We start from the raw sequence: 26,103 nt of genomic DNA on the forward strand, positions 1-26,103 counted from the left end.
AGCTATGGTAATTAAGATTGTGTTGTAGAATTAAGAGTCCAGAAATAAACCTGTACATTTATGGTCAACTGATTTTCAACCAAGGTACCAAGATAAGTCAGTGGAAAAGAGTAGTTTTTTTCCCACAAATGGTGCTGGGACAACTGAATTTCCATATGCAAAGGAATGAGGTTGGATCCCTAAGTCAGACCATATATAAAAATTAAGATAGATCAGAAATGTAAATGAAAAAGCTAAACAATAAAACTCTTAGAAGAAAACACAGAGGTAAATCTTAATAACCTTGGATTAGGCAGCATCTCTTAGATATGATACCTCAAGCACAAGCAACCAAAGAAAAAATAGATAAATTGACATCCTCAAAATTTAAAACTGATGTGTTTCAAAGGACAGCATCATGAAAGTAAAAAGACAACTAAAAGAATGGGGAAAATACTTGCAAATTATATATCTGATAAGGGTCTAGAATGCAAAATACATAAAGAGCACTTACAACTCAATAACAGAAAGGCAAATAATCCAATTAAAATGGACAATGGATTTAAATAGACATTCTGCCAAAGAAGATATATAAATGACCAATAATCATATGAAAAGATGGCCAATACCATTCATTAGTAATCAGAGAAGTGCAAATGAGATACTACTTCACCCCCACTAGGATGGCTGTAATCAAAAAGACAAACAATAACAAGTGCTGACAAGGATGTAGAGAAATTGGAACCCTCATACATTGCTGGTGGGAATGTAAAATTGTGCACTTTGGCAGCAAAACAGTTCAATAGTTCCTCAAAAAGTTAAACATGGAGTTACCATATGACCCAGAAATTCCATTCTTAGGTATATAATAAGAGAACTGAAAACATATGTTCAAACAAAAACCTGTACATGAATGTTCACAGTAGCATGATTCATAATAGCCAAAAAGTAGAAACAATCTAAATATCCAACAACTGATGAATGAATAAACAAAATGTGGTATATACCTATACAACAGAATATTATTCAGCCATAAAAAGGAATGAAGCCCTGATATGATTGCAACATGGGTCAATCTTGGAAACATTATACTAAGTGAAAGAAGCCTGTCACAAAAGACCACATGTTGTTTGATTCCATTTATAGGAAATGCCCAGAATAGACAAATCTATAGAAATAGAAAGTAGATTAGTGGTTACCAGAGACTGGGGAGAGGGAAGATTGGGAGTGAATGCTAATGGGAACAGGGTTCCTTTCTGGGGTGATGAAAATGCTCTGGAATTAGGTAGTAGTGATAGTTGTATAACCTTGTGAATATACATAAATCAAGGAACTGTATACTTTAAAAGGATGAATTTGATGGCATGTAAATTATATCTCAAAAAGGAGTAAAAAAAAACTAATGTTTTTTATCTCCATTTTATTTAATTTCTACAACTATTTCAAGCAGTGACTCTAATGTAAAAAAACTGAACCTTACCATTTTCTTTAAATGTAAATAATTGTATTATATCTTATTATCATTATTATGATATCATGATTATTATGATAATACTGTGATATCACAATGTCATATATGATATGAGGTAAAGTAATAGTATATCTGCCATATCTCATGGAGTTTTCAGAAAAATTGAATAAACTTCTGATAAAACGTGAATACTATACAAATAAAAGGATAAATGCACATGCATCAGAGTTCATGAAGACCTGGACACAAGACTCAGTGCTGCAGTGCATTACCTTATGACCTTAATCTCCATAATCTTGGATTAGGCAATGGTTTCTGACATGTGACAACTAAAGCCCAAATCACCAAAGGAAAAACAGATAAATTCAACCTCATCAAAATTAGAAACTTCTGTGTGTCAAAGGGTGAAAAGAAAGTGAAAAGGAAAACACACAGAATGGGGGAAAACGTTTACATATCATATGTCTGATAACTTCATTTGTTAAATAACATTACATAATCTATTGGGAGATTTAGACCTATATTAAGTGCTATTACTGTTAAGTTAATATTACTGATACTGACATAATTATACTGAGAGCAGGCAAGGATTTGGAAAAACTACTCTCTCACATACTATGAGAAATCTTCTGGATAGCATTTTGGCCTTGTTGGTGTACACGGGAATGACTCTGTGACCTTAAAACCCAGTAGACCCAGGGATTCTACTTCTAGGAATTTATTCTAAAGAACTAATTAAAAAGGTGCCTAAAGGATTATATGTAAGTACTTCCATCAAAATACTGTTCATAATAGCAAAAAAGGGAAACAACTAAATGTTTATAAATAATATGCCCCTTAACTAAAAATGAGCTTGAAGCAATTAAAAAATGGGCTATGCAGCAATTTAAAATGATGTTTTAGAAGATTATTTACTGGCACAAATTTTTTTTTGAAATTCAGTTAAGTGAAAAAAAGTTACAGATGTGTATTCTGATGCCTTCATAAAATACTGAAATATGTTATAGCAATACATAGATAGCAAAAAGTCTGGAAATCTGGAAACAGATAATCTAAATCTTTTACACTGTAGGTAATTTTAATTTTCTTTGATTTTTTTTTTGTTTCTGCACTAAACATAAATAGCTTGTGGAAAAAGTATTTTTGTTTTATCTTTTCAAAATAACAATATTAGGCATTTACCACATACTCAAAATTTTTAATTCTTACTCTCCTCGTAGGGCTTATCACCAATCTGCCTTGCCCATCCTATCCCCACCTAGTTTATAAAATCTGATGTAAAAAAGGTGGATTGAACAAACAGATAAGTGAAAAAGAAACAGGAAACTTGAACAACACTATAAACCAACTAGAGCTAACAGACATAAATAGAACACCTCACCCAAAAACAGTACAATACACCTTCTTCTCAAATGTACATGGAACATTCTCCAGGACAGAGCATATGTTAGGCAACAAAACAAGTCTCAGTAAATTTAAAATCATACCAAATATCTTTATCAACCATAATGGAATGAAACTAGAAATCAAAAACAAAATGAAAATTGGAAAATTCATAAATGTATCAGAATTAAACAGCACACTCTTAAACCACCAATGAGTCAAAGAAGAAATCACAAAGGAAATTACAAAATACCTTGAGACAAATGAAAACAAACACACAGCATATTAAAACTTATGAGAAGTAGTAGGAGTAGTGCTCAGAGGAAAATTTATAGCTGCAAATGCCTACATTAATAAAGAGGATTTCAAATCAAGAACCTAACTCTACACCCTTACAGATCTAGAAAAAGAAGTGTAAACTAAACCCAAATCTAACAAAAGAGAATAATAAAGATTAAATATAAGCAAAATAGAGAATAGAAAAACAATAGCAAAAAAATCAGTGATGTCAAAGGCTGTTCCTTGAAAAGGTCAACAAAATTGACAAACCTTTAGCTAGACTGACAGAGGAAAAAAAAAAAAAGAGAAGATGCAAGTAACTAAAATCAGAAGTATAAGTGGTGACACTACTACCAACCTTATAGAAATAAAAAGGATTATAAGAAAATATTATGAACAATTGTATGCCAACAAACTAGATAATCTAAATGAAATGGATGCAATCCTAGAAATTCACAAATGGTCAAAACTGACCCAAGAAGAAATAGACAATCTGAACATATCTATAACATGTAAAGCAACTGCACGAATAATCAAAAATCTTCCAACAAAGAAAAGTCCAAGACCAGAAGGCTTCACTGGTGAATTCTACCAAACAAAGAAGAAATAAGGCCAATTCTTCTCAAATTCTTCCACTAAATAGAAGAGAATGGAAAACTTCCTAACTCATTCCAAGAGGCCAACCATTACTATGATACAAAAGCCAGACAAAGATATCACAAGAAAACTTCAAGTCAATCCCTCCCATGAATATAGGTGCAAAAATACTCAGCAAAATACTAGCAAACCAAATCCAGAAGCATATTAAAAGGATTATACACCATGACCTAGAATACATACACCTAGGATAAAGTGGGATTTATCCTAGGAATGCAAGGATGATTCAACATATGAAAATCAATCAATGTAATATACCATATTAATTGAATTAAGATGAACACATGATCATCTTAATAAGGTGCAGAAAAGCATTTGACAAAACCCAACACCCTTTCATGAAAAAAACACTGAACAAACTAGGAAGAGAAGGGAACTGCCTCAACATGAATAAGTGCATTTATAAAAAAAAAAAAGCTATCACCATACTGAATGGGGAAATATTGAAAGCATTTCCCCCAAGATTAGGAACAAGACAGGGATGCCCACTGTCACCGCTGCTGATCAACGTAGCACTGAGGTTTCATCCAGATCAATAGGGAAGAAAAATAAATAAAGGCATCTAAAATGGAAAGGAAGAGTAAAACGACCTTTAACTGCAGAAAATATAAGATATAAGATAACTGCATTATCTTATATATAGAAAATTCTTAAATAATGCACAAAAAATCTATTAGAGCTAATAAGCAAATTCAGCAAAGTTGCAGTATACAAGATTAACATGGAAACTTCAGCTGTATTTCTATACAGTAGCAATGAAAAATCTGAAAAGTAAATTAAGAAAATTCCATTTATAATCACATCAAAAAGAATAAAATACTTCAATATAAGGTTAACTAAGGAAGTATAAGATTTGTACACTGAAAACTATAAAACATTCCTAAAAGGAATTAAAGAAGATCTAAACAAATGAAAAAACACTCCACATTCATGGAGTGTAAAATTTAATATTGTTAAGGTGGCAATACTCCCTGAAATCAATCCTCAGATTCAATAAAAGTCCTATCAAAATCCCAATGGCATTTTTTTGTGGGTAGAAAAGTAGATTCTAAATTCATATAGAATTGCAAGAGACCTTAAATAATAATTTTGAAAAAGAAGAAAAAGGTGAAAAAGTCACACTTCTCGATTTCAAAACTTACTACAGAGCTATAGTAATCAAAAGAGTGTGGTACACTCAGAAGGACAGACATATAGATGAATATATCAGAATTGAGAGTCCAGAAGGAAACCTTTACATCTATGTGAAATGATTTTTGACAAGAATGCCAAGAGCATTCACTGAGGAAAATCTCTCAACAAATGGTGCTAACAAAACTAAAGTCATATGTGAAAGAATGAAGTTGAACCCTACCACAAACCATACACAAAAATTAACTCAAAATGGATCACAGGCTTATATATAGGAGAGAAGTTTTAGAAGAAAACATAGTGTAAATCTTCATGATTTGAGTTTGGGAAATGGATTCTTAGATGTAATGCCAAAAGGACAAGCAACTAGAGAAAAAATAAACTGGACTTCATCAGACTTTAAAACCTTCGTGCATTAAAACACTATGAAGAGGGACCTCCCTGGTGGTCCAGTGGCTAAGACTCTGTGCCCCCAATGCAGGGGCCCCAGGTTTGATCCCTGGTCAAGGAATTAGATCCCACATGCTGCAACTAAGAGTTTGCATGATGCAACTAAAGATCCCGCATGCCGCAACTAAGATCCAGCACAGCCAAATAAATAAGTTTTTTTTTTTTAAAGACACTACGAAGAAAGTAAAAGGACAATGTATGGAATGGGAGAAAATGTTTGCAAATTACATTTCTGATCAGGGTCTAGTATCCAGGATATAGGAAGAGCTCTTACATCTCAACAACAAAAAGGCAAATAATGTTTTAAGAACATGGCAGAGGTTTGAATAGACATTTCTCCAAAGAAGGCATATAAACGACTAATAAGCACATGAAAAGATGCTCAATATCATTCGTCATTAGTGAAATACAAATCAAAACCACAATGAGATACCACTTTACACTAAGATGGCTATAGTCAAAAAGACAGAAAATAAAAAATGTTGGCAAGGATGTACAGAAGTTGCTGATGGAGATGTGAAACAGTGTCCCTGCTGTGAAAACAGTCTGGCAGGTCTGAAAAAAAAGTTACCCATGGAATTACCATGTGACGAGCAATTCTACTTCTGGGTATATCCCAAAGGAATTAGAAATAGGTATTCGAACAAGTAGTTTTCCACAAATATCCCTCAGCTCAGTATCTACAATAGTCAAAAGGTGGAAACCACCCAAATGTCCATCAACAGATGAACGGATAAACAAAATACAGAAGATAAATACAATGGAATATTATTCAGCCACAAAAAAAGCAGTGAAGTACCAATACAAGCTCAACAAGGATGAACCTCAAAAACATTACACTAAATGATAAAAGCCAGATACCAAAAGTCACATGATATATGATTCCATTTAAATGAAATATTCAGAATAGGTAAATCCATAGAGAGAGAAAGCAGATTAATTGTCACCAGGGGCTAAGGAAGGGAAAACGGGATGCCAGCTTAGTGATATGAGGTCTCGTCTGGATGTGCTAAAAATGTTTGGAGCTAGATAGAGATGATAATTGCACAGCATTGTGAATATGCTGAATGCCACTGAACTGTACACTTTACAATGGTTGATTTTAAGGAAAAAAAAAAAAGAGAGGAAGGTATGGAAAGAAGGTTCAAAGTACCTCTATCCACAACACTGCCAAGGGGAGAAAAAAGTCAGTGAAGCAGCTGAAAAGCCAAGCGCATCGGGGTTAGTGAGGTCACCTAGAAGATATTCACTAGTAGCCCTCATCCATTTCCCACTTCACACCCTACTTCTCAGATCCACTTTACCTGTACCTACCTTCCCTCATATAAAAACCAACTGATCTCACACTCCCTCATCTCCTCTCCCCCACTCAAGATCTCTAGGAGAGTAAACACATGTTGCTTTCTCTGCCCTGAAACTGAGTCTACAATATTACCATGTGCTTTAGAAAAACAAAAGACAATATAGTAAGTGCAAAACATGAAGTTCCAGAAGGATTGCGCCTTTACCTTTGCAAGTTCTCTTCTTAGCTCTTCTCTCTCCTCCTCTGATAGGGTCTCAGTGGCACTGATAGTGGCAACAGCATCTTCTCCTTCCTCGGGTACTGGGTCTGTTCTCAGTAGACCTTGTTGGAGATATAAAAAAAAAAAAAAAACAAGTCTGTAAGGTATGAAAGGTAAGTAAAATTCTCCTTTGGGCTCCTCCACTGCCCCAGCCAGAATAAAGCCAATTAGGTTAGAGCCACACCTCATTTTTCTACACCTTCAAATGATGTGGCTGTCCCAGGAACACACCAAAAAAAAAAAGTCTGACCTAACCACTAAAAACCACCAAATGACACCCTACCAAAATATGAATTTAAAAAATACAGCGCCGGGCTTCCCTGGTGGTGCAGTGGTTGCGAGTCCGCCTGCCGATGCAGGGGACACGGGTTCGTGCCCCGGTCCGGGAAGATCCCACATGCCACAGAGCGGCTGGGCTCATGAGCTATGGCCGCTGAGCCTGCGCGTCCGGAGCCTGTGCTCCGCAACGGGAGAGGCCACAACAGTGAGAGGGCCGCGTACCGCAGCAAAAAAAAAAAAATACAGCACCCTCTCTGCTTCTGTTCATTTCTCCAGTCACAATATACTTACTGCAAAGCAGAAGAGTTAAGAGGCCAAGAATGGGATCTTCCCAAGACTTTAAATGCTTAACTAGTCAATCACCATGACTAATAATTCATAGTAACCAAAGGAAGGAGACTGTAAATGTCTTTAGCTTCCTCTACTAATCAGATTCAACTCTTAACAGCCTCAATGAAGAACTATCTAAAGAAATTTTATTCCATTTCTTTCCCTTAGTTAGTGGAAGTAGGAGACACCTTCTTGTAGCTTTTTAAAAATATGTATCTCATCCTGATACCCTTTTAAAAATCCTAAATGATATACTCAGAGAAATGACCAACACCCACATAATATTTCTACCAAAACACTATTTATGACCAATCCTGCCACACCCATTGCCCTGGAATAGAGCCAATGTCTACTCATCCATCAGGAAGAACTCGGTATTCTCAGAGAGTAGCCAGGAAGCCACCTGCCTCTCGGCAAGTCTCTCTTCTGCCCAACCAACCAAGTACAAGGCTAAGAGCGTGGGCAGTGAGGACCCTGAACCTTGGGTGATAAATTTAAGAGGGCACTAAAAAACCTCAATATAAATTGTTTTAATATTTTAATGTAATATTTTTAAAAAATCAAAGTTAATTCAAAGAATCCACGGTGAACAAAGTACCAAACTTTTAAATAGGCTCAGTATGGTTGATTTTTCCTTTTGCCTCAGGCTCCAAAGGTGGCTTTTCATAGCACTGTTACTGATCTCGTCTTTATTTAAAATGTTAGTATGTTGTTCATCATGGATTCCTTCCATTTTAATCTTCTTAAAACACCGCATTAACATAATACTCATCTTGATTGCAGGGCTTTTCGATGCCCCCTTAAATTCTACACCTGAGGCGAGGGCTCGCTCGCCTTACCCTGGTCGCAGTCCTGCCACCCATTCCCATGCCCCAGCTGTGGGCGTTCACAGTCTCCTCTGGCAACAGCTTTTTTGCACCAGGAACCAGGAAAAGGTCTCCTCCTCTTCCTGCTCTTTGCCTCTTTCTGCCAGTGAGCATTCCAGGGACCACACTGTTCCCCACCAGCCCTCACGTCCACTTCTGGGAAGAGCTGGTTTCACCACAGTGGCAATGTGGCATCCGCCCAAAGCAGGATGCCAGGTGGCAGATGACAGACTTAAGAGGCAGGCAGAGAGGAAGACCGACAGAGAACGAGCACGCTGTTTGACAAGCAGCCAGCGCCATGGCAAGCCCGGGAGGGGTATACGTACGTACATTGTGTAAGAGGTACAGACACTTGCACATGATCTATTGTATATTAACTGCATAAGAGTAGTTGATAATTACAATAACAATAATTAGTAGTATAACAGTGCCTACCTGAAAGGTGTTTACAGAATTGTTAAAGGCATAAAAGTAATACAAATAAAACAATTCAAAAACCACAAACTAGAGTGGCAAATAGGATCTCCTTCAAGTCCTCTCATGCAAAGACAATACGTGACAGGTACAAGCAGTGGATCGAAAGGCTCCATGAATAGCTGCTTCTGCGGGTCCCCTCTAAAATATCTTCAAGCAGATTGCCCAAGTACTGATAGAAATCTCATCATGTCACTCTCCAGCTTAAAATGGTTCCTTTAGTAGCTCCTTGTAGTTTTCAAAGCAACTTCGACCACGTAGTTTAGCACACAAGCCTCACTGGCCCCATCCCCTGCTATCTGGCACTGGAACCTCTTACTCCAGCTTGAGGCATATCAAACTGCGGACACGGTGCCGTGCTATGTACGGCCAGAAACCACTGAGGAGGGTCCATGTGCGCTTGCAAATGTATGCCCTATACCAGATTATTCGACAAAGGAGCGTGAGACTGAGGATGGGATACAAGCATACAGGCAGCAATCATATGAGGCAAGAGAATAAGAACCACAACAGAGTTCATTTCAAACATTATTTTATTTTTAATGTTTTGCTCAGACCCTCTCAAGTTCTCCAACTAGGACAGGACCCAACAAAGCACAAGAAAACTCAGGTGCTGGGACTTCCCTGGTGGTCCATGGTTAAGAATCTGCCTTCCAATGCAGGGGATGCAGGTTTGATCCCCGGTCAGGGAACTAAGATCCCACATGCTGCAGGGCAACCAAGCCTGTGCGCTCTAGAGCCTGCGCACCGCTACGGAGAGCCTGGGTGCCGCAACCAGGACCCGATGCAGCCAAATAAATAAATAAACAAACAAAAAACTCAGGTGCTAAACCATGCCTTAAATAGCAACGCTTCTTTCACACTTTTTGATAAACACTGTTTTGCAGATCTACCTATGGGGGAAGATGCAATATCTGATTACTAATAATGCTTTACGCATAACTGCCCAATTCCAGAAAGAATCTAAGAGGATTCTGATATTAATCAAGAATTTAGTTGAGCTACCAGGGAAAATAAGAATCTCAGAAAAGGGCGTTCTCGGGTTGTCCACAGTTAGCTTCGGGACCTCCAAGATGACCTTGGGATTTTATACTCAGTCTAAGAAAGCTGGTAATTACACGTTCTGCTTTTTTCATATTAGCCTGTAGGTGGCAGCAAATTATCAATATTAAAATTTAAAGGCGAGGTTTGTTTTAGGATCATCGACTAGGGAAAAAATTGGAAAATTAAGGACATGAAGGAAGAACAGAAACATAGATATCGAAATCACCTGCAAAACCTAACAGTGATGACTTAGGAAAATTATTAATAACCATAGCCGCCACCACAAAGTGCATTCTATTTATATCCAAATATGAGCCAAGTGGTCCCAATACATTACATCATTTACTTGCAACACTTCTGTGAGACAAGGATCACCATCACCATTTACAGATGAGGAAACTGAAGCTTACAGAGGTTAAGCAACTTGCCCATGGTAACATACCTGAATACATGGTGGAGTTAGGACTCTGAACCTGAATATTTTTATGTGAAAATAAAACTTCAAATCATTCATTGTACAAAGCACAAATAAAGACAAGAGTAGGGGGCTGAAGGTCAGACTTGGGAGATACCTAGAGGCAATAATAAATAAGGCTCTGTAAAAAATGGTAGAGTAGATCAAAAGCAGTCTTTTAATCATTTCCAACCATATAGTTTCCTCAAACCTTGTTATGTGTTTCTCGGTATTATCCCATATCTTATACGTTCAGTAAGAGTAGAGTATTTATTGCAGAGGTAGAATCTGGCATGCTGGAAAAAAGATATTAATTTCTCATTCACAACATGAAAGTTGGGACATGGAAATGTGTATCAGTATAGATTACTGATAACTAATGAGAACCTACTGTATAGCACAGGGAACTCTACTCAGTGCTCTGTGGTGACCTAAATGGGAAGGAAATCCAAAAAAGGGGATATATGTATACGTATAGCTGATTCACTTTGCTGTACAGTAGAAACCAACACAACCTTGTAAAGCAACTATATTCCAATAAATTTTTTTTAAATATAGATTACTAAAAACTATAAATAATTCAAAAATTCTTATTTGATCGTTAATTTTAATGTTCCTCCTCAGAGTCTGACAGAAATCTATTTTTAAAAGACAGAGAAGAGGGAGAAAATATGACATATTTATTGAGATCTAATATACCAGCCACCGTGAGGGGAGACACATTTACATATTATCTAAAAAAAAAAAGGGCAAGAATCTTACAACCAACACCCAATGAGCAAAGCAGTATTTGCAGTATTTACTTCCATTAGGAAACTGAGGTTCTCTGAGGTCCAGTAATGTGCCCAGAGTCACAGAAATTAAAACGCAGGTCTTTCTGACTCTAAACTCTTACTCCTTCATGTACACTTTTCATAGAGAAATTCCAAAGAGCAGGGGGAACAAACAGCAGGTCAGAAGGGAAGCTGGAAGCAGAGGGCTTTTCGTTCCCTGCAAGTGTGAGAACACACGGGGTGCCTGGCTTGAAAGTCACATATACCATTATCGAGCCCAAGTGACTGCAAATCAGTGATAATTCGTTCCATCAGGTTACTAACATTTTAGCCACTTGCTTAATTCTTCTTCTAGTTCTGCAAACAGATTGCCAGCCTGTCTTCAGTTGCATGCATGGGATCACCCTGAAGAGTTTCATCTGGGGAGGAGAGCCTGAAGCCCATGGACAGGAGAAGTGTTGGCTGCCCAGGTGGGAGACCCACTGCCAAGGGAGCGATGGGGATGAACCGGGAGAACGGTGCCCCTTCAGTCCTGAGACACAATTTTTTTCTTCTACATTTTACATCTTTGAACTGGAGATCATTGTACAGCCAGCCAGCTAGGCAGTCCTTGTGGCATCGCTGTTTCTCACCTGTAGCTGTGCCTCAAAATGTGCAAAATGGGTGTCAGTGGCTTAGAAAAATCACAGACCTCTCTTCTAAGAAAGTCTGTATCACAGGCATTTTGTGAGAGCAAGATAAATAAAACAGACATGGAGTATTTCTAACTGAAAGGGAACTCAGGTAAGTCAGGCGATGCACGTGAAGATGTTTCAGGAAAACTTGAACTGAGCTGACTTTAAAAAGTATGCACGGGGGCTTCCCTGGTGGCGCAGCGGTTGAGAGTCCACCTGCCGATGCAGGGGACACGGGTTCGTGCCCCGGTCCGGGAAGATCCCACATGCCGCGGAGCGGCCGGGCCCGTGAGCCATGGCCGCTGAGCCTGCGCGTCCGGAGCCTGTGCTCCGCAATGCGAGAGGCCACAACAGTGAGAGGCCCGCGTACCGCAAAAAAAAAAAAAAAAAAAAAGTATGCAGAGGAGTGTTATGATCAATGTATATGTCTGAATAAATCTGAAAAAAATAAGCATAAAATTTTAAGTGACAATTTTACTTAAAATAAAATTTGTTTTCACTTAAAATAAGCTAATTTTAAGTGAAAACATTGCTTTTTAGTTTAACTTGCAGCAATTTTTTCCCTTAATGAAACGTAAAATAATGGTACATCGTAAAATTCGTAAAATCTGTGGTGTCTTTGATGTGATGAAACATGATACTTTGGACGTCAGAGAATTTGTTAGTACTTTGAGGAAAATGAAGTTCTTAGTGTTTTGCTTCAGTGGAAACATGTCTGAGGAGTGAGAACGGTGGGGAAGAACGAGGAATAATGGGGAAAAGACTTCAGTCTTGAACAGTCTCCAGTTCCAGAAAACAAGGTCCTGACGTCACACCCTTATCTTTTCATCTCAGGACTCATAGCGCCCAAAATAAAGCAAACGTTCATAAATATTTCACTTGAACTGACTTATTTGCTAAAGATTTGTTCCAACTAAGTTTCTCTTTTCTCCACTCTCCTCCCACCCCATGCATAGCCATCCATTTGCTACAGAGTCCCAAAAATTTCAACCAGGGAAGGAAGTAAAGCTTTTTTGATACATATTTAGAACCTACAATAAAACTAAGCCACAGTTGAGAGTTTGGTGGGTACCTCCCTGCTCAGGTGTGGTGGGTGCAGCCCCTATAGTGGAACCCTAAGCAGTTCTCTCTTCCCTTCAGTTCTTCATCTTTCACCTTTTTTTTTTTTCCAATCAAGGCCAACTATTTCCCTTCAAGACTTTCTATGATTATCAACGAAAAAATTTTAACCATTTTCATACACTTTTAGATCTGAAAAGAATTTTGGATCATTTAAATCCAAACACTTCACTGCGTAAAGACAGGAAACACAGGGCAGAGATTTTTAAAACTAGATGGTGTTGTGGGTTGACTTACGTCTCCCCCACCCCCCCAAAAAAGATACCTTCTACTTCCAACTCCCAGGACCCATAAATGTGTCTTTATTTGGAAACCGGGTTGTTGCAGATGTAATCAAGATGATATCATACTGGATTTAGGTGGGCTCTGATCCAGTGGCTGATGTCCTTATAAGTAAAAGGAAGTCTGAACACTGGGACCCAGAGAGAACATCATGTAAAGACCCAGAGCGCACAGAGACACAGGGAGCACGCTGTGTGATGCTGGAGGGCAGAGACTGGAGAGATGCAGCTGCCAGCCAAAGCAAGCCAGGGGTTACCAGCGGGGAGCTAGGAAGAGGCAAGGAAGGATGTCCCTGCAGGTTCCAGAGGGAGCATGGCCCCGCTGACACCTTGATTTTGGACTTCCAGCCTCCAAAACCGTAAAAATAATAAATTTCTGTTGTTTTAAGCTGCTCGGTCTGGGGCACTTTGTTATGGTAGCCCCAGGGAACTGAGCCCCAGGACACTGAGCCCCAAACCCCGTTACCTGTTTAAAAAATAAAAAGGCAGGGGCTTCCCTGGTGGCGCAGTGGTTGGGAGTACGCCTGCCGATGCAGGTGGACGCGGGTTCGTGCCCTGGTCCGGGAAGATCCCACATGTCGCGGAGCGGCCGGGCCCACGAGCCATGGCCGCTGAGCCTGCGCGTCCGGAGCCTGTGCTACGCAATGGGAGAGGCCACGACAGTGAGAGGCCCGCGTACCGCAAAAAAATAAATAAATAAATTAAAAGGCAATAATTCCACCTAGCTCTCTTTTTATAAGAATGTTTTAAAGGACCACGAAATCAAGGGTGGGCACATACTCAGTGTTCGATAAGGATTTGCTGTTTCACCTTCCTGGGTCCTACATGTCGTCCTGGCGATTTCCTCTCTCCTCCTCCACGACGCTTGATTCACAAGGCTTACTTCCTCACTTCCCATCACTCTCCAACCCCTCCGTCAGCATCTGCCCCTCCTCCGCCCCTTCAGCTAAGGACAGTCCTCCGTCACGATCTCATGTGACATCTCTAGGTAGCGCAGACTGAACCTCACTCTGAAGTCTCCGGTCCTGATACCTCCCCCTGTCCTCCCTGCGTTTTTTCCTACCTCTCTGAGATGCACCTCCATCTCCCTCTCCCAAGGAGTCCACTTCACCCTCCACCACCAATCCCACTACCACTGCCTTAGTCAAGGCTCTTCCCATGTTTTGCTTAGATTCTTGCCCCCAAAGCTACTTGATGGTCTCTGTCCCCTCCAATCCATTCACTGCCCTGCCAACAGAGGGATCTTTCTAAACATGACTCTGACCACGGCACTCCTTGCCTGCCATACGTCCTTGTATGGCTGCCTACCTGCTAGTAAAGCTCACTGCTCTTGACAATCTGGAGCCCACCTATCCCATCTCCTGCTACTGTCCTCACGCCCACACCCACCCCGTGCGCTCACTGCATCTTCCAAACTGCAGTTCCTCTGCAAACATGTTATTTGACGGGTTTATTTTTTTTAAGGAACGTATTAAGAAGTAAGTTAAGATAAGCTGCCTTCCCTACTTATTTTTCCCCTCTTATTTTTTTATTATGGTAAAATATATAACATACCATTTGCCATCTTAACCATTTTTAAGCATGAAGGTCAGCGGCATTAATTACATTCACGATGTCGTACAACCACCTCCATCCTCTCTTTCCACATCATGCTCTCCTTTCTGTCTTTGCACATGTTATTTTCTCTTCCTGAAACCCTCTCCTTATTTCCAAGTCCCATTCATTTCAATAAACCAGTAGGAAAAGTCTCCTGCTCTTGGAGGAAATTCTCCAGACCTGGTGGCCCGGGCTGCTCTGGGCCTAATACCCCTCTGTATATTGCCTGCTGTACTTAGAACACAGCCAGCTGGGCAGTATTTGACCTTAGCACTGCGCTCCGAACACGTAGCTTCGGCCCCGCACAGTATCTGGTGCAGGGTGTCTGGCACACAGGAGATACTCAGCAATACTCTCTGAATGAATGAATTGTAGGAAGGCACCCCGTGGAGTCAGAGGGAGAGATAGGATCCCCGTCTCCCATCCTGGTCTACCTTGCCCCTCTTTTTATTTTATGTATTTCATTCTCACTTCACTGCTTTCACCTAAAAAGGTTTACCTATTTAAAACAGACGTAAAATGTCACTTTTCTGAAGCAATGCAACTCTGTGTCATACATAATCTAATAGATTGCTACCATTTGGAGCAGGGCACCTACCTTCACGTTACACAGAAGGTGTGTACACGGCAAACGCTCCGTGGTTGAATAGGTGGGGCGCTAATGGTCTCAGAGCAGGAAGAATATAACATCAGCCACCTCCAGGAACATTCAGTTAGGAGGGAAGAAGGTGCCACAAGAGAAGTGTAAGGTATCGGCTACTGAACTCTGAATGTTAACACTGTCTACCCAAGGGAGAATTTGTAAGAGGATAATCAAGGCCTAGAAGCTTCTCTGGAAAGTAAAACTGTATACACCTCCCTTACACAGTCTTCAAAGAGGCAACGATGGCTTTAAGACAAGAGGAAGAATAAGAAACTTCAGTCTCTGGGGTTGTTTTCTTTAAGCATATCCAAGAAGAAATATGCAGCCCCTTTTTTTAACCTAGAGATAACAACAACAACAACAAAAAAAATATATATATATATAAAACATATAGTTCAAAATATCTTTAGTGGTCATATCCACAAAGATCACAAGATAAAAATTTTTCCCCTTAAAGGTCTGTGCTTGGGGCTCCAACTTTCTGTGCCTTATTCTTTGTTTCCGGATGTAACAAAATCCAGAAGGGGGGAGGAATACTTGGAGGTCCTCACACCAAAGTGGTTATCCTTAAGAGACCCTAAAAGCAAAGGATCCACTTAAGACGAGGCTTCCCAACTGTGACATGGTGGACATTTAGAGCAGGACAGTTCTTGGCAGGGGGTATCCTATGCAGCGTCCCATGGGCATCCCAGGCATCCACCCACTCAGTGTCTGCAGCAGCCCCTCCTGCACCCAGCAGTAGCAACCAAACCATCTTGAAATCTCCTCCAGATGTGGCCAAATGCCCACAGGGGGGCAAAAGTTCCCCACTGACTTCGGGCAAGGGAGCCTCTGACACCTGCTATTTGACATTGATTATTTTCAGAAGAAAGATTCAGGAGCACGGGCTGTGAAACCTTGATACTCCTTAAGGCTGTGATTTTCCCATATTTGCTCATGGTGAGAACAGTAAAACCTTAGGAGAGAAAAATGAGTGGAGTGATTGTCGTGGAGACAGCAAGCAACAAGAAAGCTGAGGAAACTCGAGTCACTCCACCCAGGGGGGCGACCCAGGAACCCAGGAGATGAACTGGGCAGTGACAGGGTCATCAAAGAGGAAATTCCTGCAAGCCGGGGAGGGGAGGCAGACAGCACCAACGCAAAAGGGGGAAGAGAGCTCTCTGGCCAGACGGGCCACCGTGCTCCTGGGACTCAACTCTGAAAACAGGGCCTGACGCAGCAGTCAACTTCCTGCCCAAGAAAAAAGGTCACCCTCCCCGAACTTCACTTCCCAGGAAGAGTGGAGGAGGAAGAAAAGACAGCAAAGGGAGAACATATTCGTATTTTCAAATGTTTCATGTGCCTCTCCAGATTTTTTTTTTTTGGATCTGCAATATATTGTAAAGATGAATAACTAATTATGGTTAATATAGAAACAATTTTAAAGTCCTAATTAACACAAGTGTGTAAGAAACATAATGAAGAACACATTCTTTGTTAATGAGGAAAGAATTTATCTCAAGGTTTTATTTCCCAACACACTTGCTGGAGTTCCAAGAGTTAGAACCAATCCCACAGCATGCAGTTTTCACCATACCAAGAATCTTTAAAATTTGTATCCAGAATCATATTGATAAAACCAGTTAACCTCTCTCCAGATATTCTTAAACTGACCCTTGAATCTCTTTCATCTTAAAAAAACAAAAAAAAAAAGAGAGAAAGAGGAAAAAAAATCTTTAGCCAATTATTTCAGAGCCATCTGTCCCCACAGCCCCAATCAAGTGTAAAACTGGCAAAACTGGGGCACTCCATGAAAGGGGGTGAAAGGTCAGCCATGGAGGAATTTGGGGATCCCCAACGGGGAAGTCACTCCATCCTCAAATCTCCTCTGTAGGAATAAGAAGGTTCTACATCTCTTCAATTCTGCTCAGATTTTTATTTTGTAAACCATATATTTGATATTTAAGACCTTGACAATCCTGAAAAACTTTCAAGAAGTGATGACTCCTTCCCTAAAAAGAAGAGAGAATGGCACAGAGTAGAAATCAAGAAGGGGTATAAAAGAGAATGAAAAGGACATTTCAGTTCGAGTTTTTCCCGTGTTGTTAGAGTTTCAAATACGACAGCACGAAACTAAAATGTCAGAGTTTTAAATGGTTCCTATTTCCTGAAACCACTAGAAATAACCAAAGGGGTTTTTTTTATAAACTAGGGCTGCATCTTTCTGTACGTTAGAAAATCCTTAAGAGAAAGAGTGAGTCTACATAAATAACATTTGGGAAGTTTTCCTTGTAGATGTTCACAGGATGGAAGAGAAAAACGCAGCCAAGGAAACCAGCTGTGAGGCCACTCTGCTGACCGCATGGCAACATGGGAAGTTCAGGTCCAAGCAGCACATGAGGAATCAACAAACTACCCCACTTAAGACCCTTGACCAAAGGAAAGGTTAGGCCTTAAATGATTAACCTGTTGTATGATATCCGTTACCAGACAGGTGGAGATTTCCTGTGATCAAAAAACAAACAAACCAAAGGAAAAAAAAAACACACTGGTTTGAGAACTGAGGGTGAGTATGAGTCCCGACTTAGGCTAAACTTTGTGATTCGGGGACTTAACACCTCTCTTGGCCTCCATGTTCACATCTGTAAAATGAACTGCAGTGTGATTTACTCTTTGCCAGTTTCATTTCATTCATTCATTCATTCACTCATTCATTCAACCAACAATACTTGTTGAACCACAGCTGTCAAGCACTGTTCCAGGTGCTGGGGGAAAAGCAGTGAACAAAAGACTGACCCCCCTAATGGAGCTTTGTATTCCAGAATCTGAAATCGGTGTTTTTCAAACTATGCACTGTGAAATCCATTTAGCAGTACCAAATGAGCATTTTTAAAAGAAGAAATGGAATAAGATATCAGAGTACATCACACATAGTAAGGATAAGTTCTGTTTCACAGGATTCTGCTTCAGCTATTGACATTTGTATCTATGAGAGTTGTGGATCAAGAAGTATATGGCATTTCTGAACGTGGGCTGGCTGTACCAAGAGAGTTTTAAAGTCCCTGATAAAAGACCTCTTCTTGTTCCAGGCACTGGCCCTCATCCTGTCCTTCACTCAGATTGCTTCTGAGGAACATTCTACCCACAGATTAAATCTTGTTACCTTCTCATTTGCCCCATGATGGCATTTTGGATAAATATCAAAGAATATGTTTTTCAGATCAGTGTTGCCAGCCTTTCTGAGTATGATTCCTTTTTTTTTTTTTTTTTTTTTTGCGGTACACGGGCCTCTCACTGTTGTGGCCTCTCCCATTGCGGAGCACAGGCTCCGGACGCGCAGGCCCAGCGGCCATGGCTCACGGGCCCAGCCGCTCCGCGGCACGTGGGATCTTCCCAGACCGGGGCACGAACCCGTGTCCCCTGCATCGGCAGGCAGACTCTCAACCACTGCGCCACCAGGGAAGCCCTATGATTCCTTTTAACATCAGTCCTTTTTTTGTACTACTTGTCTGCTGATTAGGAAAATGCGTAGTGGTCAATAGCCACGTGAGCTTTTAAATGGATTTATAATGTAGGAATCCATCCTAAGCACTCCTATCTAGAAATACAAAGGCTGCACACATACAGAAGACAGTACTCATTCCATCTACGCCTCACATTTGATGTTCAAACAGATTTGCAAGCTTCTTGCGCCCCGAGTAGTCCTGGGCACAGAGACTGGAGATCCCCACTTTGATTCGCTTATTTTAGAATCACCATGTTCTTACTAGGTGACTGCTTATGGGGGTTTCTGTTTGTTTTACTGCTCTCTCCACTGTTCCTTTTTTTTTAATTATCACAAACTAATAAATCTCATGAGCACTGGTGGGTACACGAGTTTGTTTTCAGTTTTTGTTGTTCACTGCTTTTTCTTTTTTTTTTAATCATTCTGTGTCTAATCCCATGAGCCCAGACTCTTACAGATTGCTAGTAGGAATTGGGGAGGTAATTGTTCAAAATTTGCCTAGAGACACACTCAACCCTACCCACTGCTTCTGTTTTAACAGAAAACATCCAAAGGCAGCAAATACTACAGCTGGGAAAAGTAAAAGGAGGTGGAACAGAGACATAAAAAGACTGAGAGATACCTCAAACGAGCGGCAGAATCCTCCTGGGACTCTCGAAGCCTTGCACACTGATCACCAAGATCTAACTGAGGTCAGGTCACTACGGTCCCAGCTCCCACGGCCAATGTCACTTAGGCTTCACTCTGTCATTGAGCTCTAACTTCCTACTGTGTGTTGCTCTTGAAGCATTTCCTACACATAGGACTGAGAGGTGAGGATGGAGGAGGTCATCCTTTGTGGGCAGGCACCCAGCTGCTGCCTGCCAGTCCCCAACTGCTGGAGATCAGCTCTACCCTGTTACTGTCAACAATTTTCCATTCCTGGAAATCCAAACTACACCCCCACAGGTGGCCACGGATTGTGACCAATGGCGAGAGGCATGCTGCTTTAGCGTGCTCCCCAAAATACTTACAACTAGGTTTCGTGTTGTGGCCTTTATCATCTTTTTCCTAATTTACCCACTTTTTAAGCTTAAGAAGAGAGAAATGTGACCTACTCTTCGTTAGTAAGGGAAACATTAACTTCTAGGAAAATCTGCTTACCTCTCTGGCAAGTCACAGAGGTCGTTTAACCGTCTCCAAGTGTTAGCTGTAAAGTGAGGGGATTGGCCTGGACGTGGCCAAGGCTGCTTCCAGCTCCGTGCTGCCGGTACCGATAAACTGAGCCCTTCCTTGATGGTGGCTCCGGGCCTGCAGAGCAATCTTAGAGCAGCACCTGGGAAGCAATGACTGCTTCCAAAGGTCTAGCAGCTTTGAGTTTTTCTCTTAAAATCTCTCACCTGGATATCTCTGCATGTTGCTCACAGTATTCCAGAACAAAATCCAGGCCCTCCCTTAGCAGAACCTTGAATTTAGTCAGTGTTTCAGATGCTTAAGCCTCATTTTCGCAAAGACAAGATGGGGGGGAGGGCGGATCTTCATAAATTACATAGGTGACCAGAAGTGTTCGGATTCCCCCATTTTTGTTATTTATCAGCTCAATGAACTCTAAGTGATCAGAAGACCTCCAATGCCCATACAAATAGTTCTACCTTTAAAACCTACTCAATATTCTGTAATATCCTGTATGGGAAAAGAATCCGCAAAAGAATAGATATATGTATATGTATAACTGAATCCCTCTGCGGTACACCTGAAACTAACACAACACTGTAAATCAACTACACTCCAATACAAGATTAAAAAATAAATAAAATAAAATCTAAGTTCCCATTTATTTATATATATTTAAATATATAACATATATTCTAAATATTTAATGAGCCATCTAGCTCTCTGCTTGGAATCTGTAGCAGCTTCACGAACCAGTGGCAACAGAGCAATATCCCGGTACCTTTTTACACTAAGAATTTTAAGGCCCGGCAAATCCCAAGTTGTGTACAGGTTTCATTACAGCAAACTTAACTTTAGAAAACTAGTAGTTACCAAACTTCTGAAGAGTAGGTGATCCTGGTGGGGATGTATTTCCACTAGGAGACAGGTAGAGATAGTTTCTGTTCACTCCTGTGTTAAAATCAAACGGGGACTGGTAGTCCTCGTAAAAATCCATCTCTCTACTGTCCATTCCAGATGAGTGCAGAACGCATAGTTCTATCACCGCCTGCTCTTCCTCGGTTGAGCGCTGCTCTGCCCGTATTCCCTCGGATCACTGCACTGGGCAACCTCGCGAAAAAAATCAAGCCCAGGTTTCTGAGAGCTTGGCTTCCTGGCCCAGGTGCAGCCGTCACGCCCTTGGGACAAGAGGGCTGTTTAATAAATGACTTCTCCCCAGCAACCTGAGGAAAGGCTCTAGTCACCACCTGCTGTTCATTTCAGCCAACAACCAACAACCTGGACAGGAAACCAAGCTTGCTGGAGTTTTCTTCAATAAACAAAGGAGGACCTGGTGCCGCAACATGGCCCCGATGTACAAACAGTTCAAGCAAATGTCAGACACTGGCAGATTGACAAGAAACCACAATTTATTATTTTTTTAAATCACTCACTCAGCTGACCACAACTACACCAGGGCAGACTTAATCTTCTAGGACAAGGAAGGATTACCAGCCAGTAATCTCCCACAAATGCCATCTGGGGGCTACTTTTTTTCCACCCTGGATTAGAGTGGAGTCCTGAGAGCCAAGCTTCCTGGTTAAGCGACCGGCTTTCTGTGTGTGGCTTGGTAGAGAACTAAACCTCCATTTCCAAGATGACTTTATCTAAAGCAACGTCTGGCTTTAGTGTAACAAAAATGTCAGTCTGACTTGTCTTCCTCTCTTTTCTTTTCCTTCCCTTCCCTTCCCTTTTCTGCAAAGATGGTGTTTCCGTCTCAAGAGAAGAAAAGCCCTGCAGGTGAAGCGCCCAGATCCCCCTGCCCCTTCCTTGTTAACCAAGGTCAGGCCTGCAGGGGTGGCAATAGCCTGGGTGCGAACACGACCTGCACAGCAACCGTCCTGGTTGGCTAATAAAACAAAACTTCTAAGTCACCAGATCCGCTTCCCAGCCTCTTCACAGACCCTTTCTGAGCTAACCCTGGCCTTTGCCAGAGCGACAGCATTTACGGTTCCTGCTGCTTTCACCCACGTGGCTCAGCTCATATTAAAGAGGTGAAAATAAAAGCAACCCCTCCCGTAGGCGGGAGATGGTCTGTTACTGCATAACAAAAAAAAAGGCCGTGTTCTACCTTTTCAAATCCACCTGATAAAACGGGAACTCAATATAGTGTCCCTGGATTGGAAGCAAATATGAAACAAAATATTTTAAGCATGAAAAAAAACAATCTGTGGCTAGTGTATAAAATATATATGCACCAAGACAGTCTATATTCATCTTAAGAGTTATCTTCTATTTTTTTTTCTGTTAGTCTCAATTGTACTCTATTTTTGGCAAGTCTATCTAAGTTTTTATTTAGTTTTAACAACAACAACAAAAAATCAACCTGTGTTTTTCTCCTAAGAGATACCAAAATTTGGGCAACTATAAATGCTGTTTATTCTATATTTAGAAATAGAATAAATGGTTTCTTATTATTGGAAAAAATGAGTTGGCTGGTTTCTTGAAATCCATAGTATCTCTTACGGAGATAGGGCAGGCATCACAGTTACGTTCTTGGATTAGCTGTGGTTAATGGGGCCCCTGACCCTTTCAACACTCTACACGTGGTCACCAAATCACTGGTGGAAAAAAACATTTCTCCATTCTCATGCTTCCTCCTTGAGCCACAAGTGTTAGAAAGTGTTACAGGCTGATCGTTTGTGTCTCTTCACAATGCATATGTTGAATCCCTAACCCCCAATATGATGGTATTAGGAGATGATTAGGTTTAGATGAGGCCAAGAGGATTGGGCCCCTGATGGGATTAGTGTCTTCCCAAAAAAAGAAGGAGAGCTAACTCGAGCTCTCTCTCCACCACACGAGGACGCAAGACGAGAGCCATCTGCCAACAGGAAAAGGGCTCTCACCAGGATCAAATCAACCAACCTTGAACTTCCCAGCCTCCAGAACTGTGAGAAACAAATGTCTGTTGTTATAAGCCTCCCAATTCTGTGGTAACTTATTACAGCAGCCGGAACTAAGATAAAAGATATTAGCACCGACACAGGTAACAGAGCAAGCCGCAGCCACCTCCAAGCTCCTCAGAACCCTCAAAATTCCCATGTCCTTGATCTTTGGTGTGGACCCCCATGCTACACCCTCTGCCTGAAATGCTGCCTTTTTTCTGCCTGCTAAGCTCATTCGTCTTTCAAGACTCAGGCAGAAACGCCATCTCTTCTCGGAAGCCCTGCCTTCTCCAGCTCTCCCTTCCGCCAGCAGCACACAGGATGTGATGTGTCCACCTGCCAGTCCCTCTGGGCCCGGACAGCCTTCCCTCCAGGGCAGGGGCTGCATTCTGGACTGCTGTCCTCGCTCTAACCCACGTGGAGTGAAGAAAGGAAATAACAGCTTATGCAGACACTGCATGCCTTATTTATAAACATGAGCATTCAGAATTTAAATGATGTCTCAAATTTTTACTCTACTTGCTTAGGTATAATCTTAGGACCGTTATGTAAAATCTGTCTCTTTGAACCAGCTGTAGTTCTCCAGTCAGGTCGCAGTCAATACATTCTAGCACGTAAGGAAAATAACAACAGCGAACCAGGGGTGGGAAAAGCATGGGATATGTTAATGGAATGGCAAAAAAATTCCGTAGGCTCAAGATTCACAAACTAAGTAGAAGGGAGCTGTAAGATATAAAAAATGGAAGTGTAGCTTAGGGACAGACCATTAAAGACCCTGAGTGACAAATTTTTATACTTAATATAATGTGCAAAAAAAGCCACAGAAGGCGTTTGAGCCAGGGGGAAACAGGATGAAATGTTTTATAAAGATGACTCTGGAAACAGTGTATAGGATGCACTGTAGACAGAAAGAGGCTAAAAGAGGGGGGACTCACTGGGAGGATCCCACACGCCGTGGAGCAGCTGGGCCCATGTGCCACAACTGCTGGAGCGCGTGCGCCTAGAGCCTGTGCTCCGCGGCAGGAGAGGCCACCACAATGAGAAGCCCGTGCACAGCAACAGAGATCCAATGCAGCCAAAAATTAATTAATTAATTATTAAAAAAAAAAAAAAGAGGGGGGACTCAGAGTCTACTGCCACAGTCCAGGCAAGAGGAATCACCTCCACGTTTTCCACCTCTATACTGAAGTACCACCAAGAGCTCTTCATCCAACGTGTACACATAATATGCCTTTTTCATCCTTTCCCTCTTTTCGTTCGTCACTGACCGCACCGACTGCGGACCTACCTGAAGCGTTCCAGTACGGACCAGCGCCCCGCAGTGTGGCAGACATCTCCTGTTTGTCTCTTTAGCACCCTCTTTTCCTTGAAGAATCCCGCTTCACCTTCTCCACAGGGTTCCTGGGGGAGAGTCTTCCGTGGTTCCGGCCTCTGCCCCTGGGCACAGGTGTGGGCTAGCGCTTCAGATCTGGCCCATGCAGACACCCCATTCCCGTGCTCACAGGGACTAGTCTACGGGTAGACATCTGACCCCCAAAAGCACCAACTACAGACCTTCCCTGATGTTTACTCAATGAGTAATGGGAGAAAGTGACTCTTCCCATATGTCCAGCTGGGGGAGCTGAGAGCTCTTTCTGTCCCCATGCCAACAGGCAAGAGAATCTGGGAAGGGACAGAGGGACAATCGGTGACAGCAAAGGGACAGAGCAAGAGCATCTGAGTCCCTAGATCCAGCTGCCCTGGGGTTCCCAGTTATTAAACAGAGAAATTTCGATTCTGCTTCACTTACGGTTGGAGTTGGAGTCTATCAGTTCAATAGAAAGAATCCTACAATACCTACTTTCCAACCATCTCGCACTATTACCCCACCATGTTTCAGCCAAACCTGATTTTCCTATTGCTTGAATACATCCTAAACTTGGCCTATGCAATTTTCTCGAACTAGTCTCTTTTCCCTATATTTTTACCTGTCAAATTCCTATCCACTTATCAAGTTTAACTTAATAAGTCACATATGAATGGTTTGTATACAAGGAATGTCCACTTTAGTGCTGTATAAAATAGAAAAAATAAAGACTACAAATGCTTCCTAGAAGTGGATTATTTAAATGCTAAATAGAACATTCACGTAATAGAAAACTATGCAAACATGAACATGATGATGTAGAAATGTATATATTTACAGGGAAAGATATTCTTGATATCAGTAAACAAAGCAGGTTCCAAAACTGTCTGCACTGCATGATCCATAATTGCGTGATAATTGGAGAGACCAATCAACCAAAAGAGAAAGTGGGCAGAGGAGAAATCCCAGAGAAGTGTGTATGCACTGCAGTGCCAGCAGAGGGCACCCATGGGCAGCTCAGAAGTTAATATTCCAGCCAGTAAAGTATACACCACAGAGCAATAACCCACTGGATGACTCCTGTTAGTGCAAATGGAAACGGAGTTAAGTACTAATGACTACAAACAATATTAAGTTTCCACCTGCCTGTTAACACATCATTCAAATATGTCTAGGCAGGTTCTCCCTAATTCTGAAAGAGTTCAAGAGATAGTCTACAGAAAAGCTATATAACACACAAAAATTTACTTGGAGGGAGCTTACAGGGCACACAGACAGACGATGCAATTGCCCAACAGGAGTGCCAGGCCACAGATATCAGATCCTGTGAACGTGTCATAATGACACAGCAGCCAGCTGGCCAAATACAGGACAATTTGATCACCAACATAATTAAGGATAGCAGTGGATTATAAACCATTAAAAATAGGAGTCCAAGAGTCCATATCCAATGGTTAACTGCATGTGTCCATTTGACTGGATCATGAGGTACCCAGATATTTGATTAAACATTCTTGTAGTTGCGTCCGTGAAGGTGTTTGTGGACAAGATTAACACTTTAATCGGTAAACTGAGTAAAGCAGACTGCCCTCCCCAAAGTGGATGTGCTTCATCCAATCTGTTGAAGGCTTGAACAGAAGAGTCACTCTCTCTGCCTGACTGTCTTCGAGCTGAGATATCAGTCTTCTGTGTCTGGACTTGGACTTGTAATGAAATTTACACCGTCATCTTTCCCGATTCTCAGGCCTTC

The 26,103-nt window shown here is 41.2% G+C and overlaps 1 protein-coding gene across 6 annotated transcripts in view; it reads right to left on the minus strand.

The window, feature by feature from the left end:
- TPD52 (tumor protein D52) overlaps positions 1-26,103 on the minus strand; it is a 224,365-nt gene that overhangs the window by 126,299 nt on the left and 71,963 nt on the right. For 2 of the 6 annotated variants that reach the window (XM_049700199.1, XM_049700197.1), the window contains exons 1-2: positions 20,955-21,108; positions 6,859-6,974 (exon numbers count right to left, since the gene is read on the minus strand). In XM_049700199.1, coding sequence (XP_049556156.1) covers positions 6,859-6,974; positions 20,955-21,093 — 255 coding nt within the window. In that variant the 5' untranslated portion in view covers positions 21,094-21,108. Of the gene's footprint in view, positions 1-6,858; positions 6,975-20,954; positions 21,166-24,296; positions 24,446-26,103 lie in introns of those variants that run through there. The other 4 variants (XM_033439846.2, XM_004276181.4, XM_033439845.2 and 1 more) reach the window with 3 other exon arrangements.

This window comes from Orcinus orca, chromosome 17 (assembly GCF_937001465.1).
Source record: "Orcinus orca chromosome 17, mOrcOrc1.1, whole genome shotgun sequence".
In the NCBI taxonomy this organism is placed as follows: domain Eukaryota; kingdom Metazoa; phylum Chordata; class Mammalia; order Artiodactyla; family Delphinidae; genus Orcinus; species Orcinus orca.